The sequence below is a fragment of the Solanum lycopersicum genome, chromosome 1 (assembly GCF_036512215.1).
Source record: "Solanum lycopersicum chromosome 1, SLM_r2.1".
Taxonomy (NCBI): Eukaryota; Viridiplantae; Streptophyta; class Magnoliopsida; order Solanales; family Solanaceae; genus Solanum; species Solanum lycopersicum.
In genome coordinates, this window is record NC_090800.1 from 57,500,713 (window position 1) to 57,505,505 (window position 4,793).

The window sequence follows — 4,793 nt, forward strand, 5'->3', positions numbered from 1 at the left end:
TATATGAAGGGCAAAAACAGAAAGAAGGAATCAATCATTTATATTAAACTTTAAAAAATTTACTTATTTAGAATTATGAAAAAATAAACTCCAAACCATCCTTTTAACATTATATGGAGAGGGAGTAGTTTTTTTGGATTATAAATTTTAATTTTTATATATTAAATTTCCCAAATTATATTCAAACATGACTTTCCTAAATATAAGTTTGATTAATTTATAATCAATTTATATAAGAACATAAATTTAAAACTAATTCATTTAGATTTTTAATTTATAATCAGTATATATAAGAACATAAATTAAAACCTAATTCGTTTAGATTTTCAAGTGTTTTTCTTTTTTTTTTACTTAATTTGAATTAAATATTATTTAATAGAGCTGAGTTGACAATTAAGTAATTGTATTTTATATTTTAATTACACTACGACAAAAATGATCATTAGCGACAATTAATTCTTAATTACCGTTAAATGTGTATTTTTAGCGGCAATTGATACTCTTTGTATATGTTCGTAAAGCCTTTAGCGACATTGGTTCTAATGACATTTAACTAATGTCGGCAGAGACTTTAGCGCTCTTTATAAATGTCAATATTTAATGCCGCTAAAAAATATTTTTGTTATAGTGTTATAGTCTTATCTTTTATGGAGATGGTTTTAAAAAATTTCAAAGTCTTTGAGGACAAGTATCACTAAAGAACAAAAAAATTGGTTCTTTTATTTCAAAGTTAATAAAATTTATGATTTTTTAAATATAGAAAATAACAAAAAATAATAATTAATTTAATATTCAAAGGCGTAAAAAATATGAGCTTATCACATAATTGTTGTAGCTTTCGATATTAGTATAATCCAAAAATAAAGGTCAAAAGTAATAGACAAAGTTAACATTTTTTACTAGACCAAATTTTTACCCTCATTATTTTTTGTTAACATCTTTTTATTTATTTATTTTTTTTATTAAAAATGTTAAAGAGAAGCAAAAGAAAAGAAATTTGAAAAATAATTCTTTTTTTGACAAAAAAAAAAGTAAGGACTTAATGAAAATAAATATGCATGAATAAATTCGTAAAATTCAAATAGAGGTCACAAAATAATAAAATTTAATAAATCGAAGCAAAGTTCATATCTTTTATAAGACCAATTTTTTTCCTCTTTATTTTTTGTTAACACTTTTGTATTTATTTATTTTTCTAAAAACGTAAAGAGAGGAAGAAGAAAAGAAATTTCATTATAAATATTTTTTGACCAAAAAAAAAAAAGAAGAAAGGACTTAATGAAAATAAATGCACATGAATAAATTCGTAAAATTCAAAATAGAGGTCACAAAGTAATAAAATTTAATAAATCGAAACAAAGTTCACATCTTATACTAATTTCTCTGCATGTGTATTTTGTATTTTGTATTTTTACAATTTATATGTACGTATATTTCATATTTTTTTAATGATACGATATATCCAAAAATAAGTATAAACTTTTGTATTTACTTACATAGTTGAAAATGATTTTATTGAGTTATAAATCGTAAAGCATGTTTGATCAAGGTGTTAATATAAGCATCCATGTTTATAAACCCTAACCCAACATAGATTTTTGTTCATTCTCTTCTTTTTGTTTTTGAACAAATTAAACTAGTTGACTCCTTTCTATATTAGAGATTTGTTCCATGCCCCCCTTTAAATTTATAACTTTTTGTGTGGATGAATGAACATGGTAAAAATATTCAAACCTAATTCCCCACATTAAGGTTCACAATCTTAATCATTCATCACGCTAAATATGGTATCAACTAAATAATTGGAATTCCAAACAACATGATTTGCTATCAATTTTTATAACTGTAATGGTACATATGTGCGATCGCAACCCTAATTATACAATAAAAGGTCTCTCTCTCTCTCTCTCTCTCTCTCTCTCTCTCTCTATATATATATATATATATATATATATATATTTCAGCAAGTAATTAATTTAAGTTCTTAGCTGAAAATAGCTATATATGAAATCTAATTCTATTAAAAGCAGCCAACAAGTGAGCATCATAAAGAGAAAATTATGAAATTCGAAAATCTGAGTCTGTAAAAGGTAAAATTACACTTAGTTTTTTCAAAATGAAATTTATCAATGAGAAACCATAATTCCCTTTTTATCCCAACAAGTTTGACAGAACCTCATCTCAGGAAGGAATTCCGTGATAATCGAACGCATCAATTGATCATCTTGAACAATAGCTTCTATATCGCTTATGAAATTTCTGTGCGCTACTACTTTGCCCACCTGTGAATATATAATTTGTATGACAAGTCTAAGATTTAAAAATCGAAATTTTCACCATATATATATATATATATATATATATATATACATATATATATATATATATATATATATATATATATATATAGTAAATTACCTCATAGGAGTTATGCAAACTTTTCAACTCCAACTTTTTTGTTAGAGGAAGGAAATTAGGTAGCTTGAACAGTAATCTACACCATCGGTCCTCAGTATGAGCACCACAATTTTGCTGGCCTGTATTTATATTTGAGTATTACGAAAGTAATTGAAACTAATGAATAACAAAAATGAGCGATGCTTACCTGGCATATGATGATCAAGTTTATAACTGACTATACATTCGGGTAGAATGTGAGTTTTCATATTGTGATACCACACCACATACAACTTTGGATTGTTCAAATCATCAATCCCGGTATCAAAATTATCCAAATTCGATGAAAACAACTGCTGAGATCCGAGTTCAACCTTTTCAGGATTTCCCAATATGACTCGACATAGAATCATATGTTTTTCACCATTTTCATCTACATCGGACATCATTTCACTACAGGAGTAACAAAAAATAATTAATGTTCCAACATTTTCAAAAAATAAAGAAAACATAAAAAAAATAACCAACCCACCTTATTTGAGGCGACTCTAAAGGCGACAAGTATATGCCAATACCACGATGACCTTGTTCAAGTCTAGTTAATTCAAATCCACGATGCATTATGGCGTCCACATTCTTGGACGATGTACCATACCAAGCAAGTACAACTTTAGGGTTCCCTCTTGCCTTCGTTACCATCTCCACATTGTCTTTAAAAACTTGTTCCCTAACACCGCTTAGCATACACTGATGAACGCCAGTTATTGTAACCCCTGAACGAGAAGACAACAGGTAACCCGGTATCCTCTTCCCTCATTGACCTTGTCCTAGCCCATTTAGGTGGAGCCGATTCAGTAGGGTTAGCAAAAACAAGCTGCGATGAACTGCCTACTTCGGTTCCCCTCTTTTCAATCATAGGATTCTCATTTTCTGAATCGTCAATGAAGATTTTAGGGATAAAATTGTTTCCATTGACATCAATCCAAGAGATTGGTAGTTCGTTCCCAGTGTCCAAATCTATCCCAAACATGGGATAAAAATCAATCAATAATTTAAATCCAGCTCCCATTTCCACCTCAATCATAGCCTTACCACTCACGAAAGCTGAAATGAGCACATCCATCGCATGTTTTTCGAAATCCATCCACGACCCGTCCTTATACATCTTGAAACTCAATGGTTTACCACTCTCTTTGAAGTTGTGGCGATTCTGATACAGTAACTGAGCATGATCAGGTCACCTACCCAACGGAAGTACCTCATTTCTCAATTTTAACTTCCCATCCTTGATGTTTCCACTAACAATCGTTGTTTTACACATCATCTCTTCTAGTGATATAATAGCTTAATTTAGCAGAAGAAAAATCAATAGCCTAAATGTTTTATGGAAAGGATATTTCAGCTAGTAGAAAATGTGACTTGTGAGAAGTGTGACTGCTCATTATATATTCACATAAATCTAATTAGTCAAAAAAGGAGTTAATTACTTAGATACATATCAATTTGTAATAGTAATGCTCTAATTATGTTTTTATACGTCTAGATACAATCAGATATGTCCAAATACATAAAGAAAAATATATGAAATCCTAATAGATTCACATGTATATGAAGTCTCCCTTTTTTACAGCTCACATATATCTCAAAAATGACGATCGTACCCTTGATTTTAGGGTGTAAGGTTTGTTTATAAAAGGATATTTCAGGTAATATAGAAATATATGAATACATAAGGAATCTTAGCTCGCCTCTTTTACAACTCACATGTATCTCAGAAATGACGATCATACCCTTGATTTTAGGGTGTAAGGTTTGTTTATAAAAGGATATTTCAGGTAGTATAGAAATGTAAGTGTGAAAAGTGTGACTAATTATATTTAGATTACCAGAATTCATATTAATAATAAAATAAAAATTATATTTATACGAGGATTTTTAATTTCTTACAATATCTATTTTTTATTCCAGTGGAGATTTTAGGAATAAATTTTGACAATATGGTCAAATTAACAATCGCTGTTCCTCATCATCTGTGATGATTTATATAATAGCTTAATTTATCTGAAAAAGAATCAAAAGAGAAGTTGTCTATTTATACTACTAGTTAAGACATTATGACGATCATATCCTTGATTTTAGAGGGCGTAAATGTTTTATGGAAAGGATGTTTCGGGTAGTATTAAAATGTTACTGTTGACTATATTCACATAAATCTAAATAGTCAAAGGAGTTAATTACTTAGATACATATTAATTTGCAACATTACAGTTTTTATGCGTCTAGATACATTCAGAATGTCTACTATATGAATACATAACAAATATCGCTCACCTCTTTCCCATACCACATGTATCTCAAAAATAACGATCATGCCCTTGATTTTAGGGTGTAAGGTT

At 28.6% G+C, this 4,793-nt stretch overlaps 1 protein-coding gene across 1 annotated transcript; it reads right to left on the reverse strand.

Moving 5' to 3' along the window:
- Window positions 1-2,126: 2,126 nt before the first annotated feature.
- Window positions 2,127-3,096, reverse strand: LOC101248910 (probable inactive poly [ADP-ribose] polymerase SRO3). The gene is made up of 4 exons (XM_004229069.1): window positions 2,930-3,096; window positions 2,606-2,850; window positions 2,419-2,537; window positions 2,127-2,282 (listed from the first exon to the last, which is right to left on the reverse strand). The coding sequence occupies exons 1-4, from the start codon at window positions 3,094-3,096 to the stop codon at window positions 2,127-2,129; spliced, it is 687 nt and encodes a 228-aa protein (XP_004229117.1).
- Window positions 3,097-4,793: the final 1,697 nt, after the last annotated feature.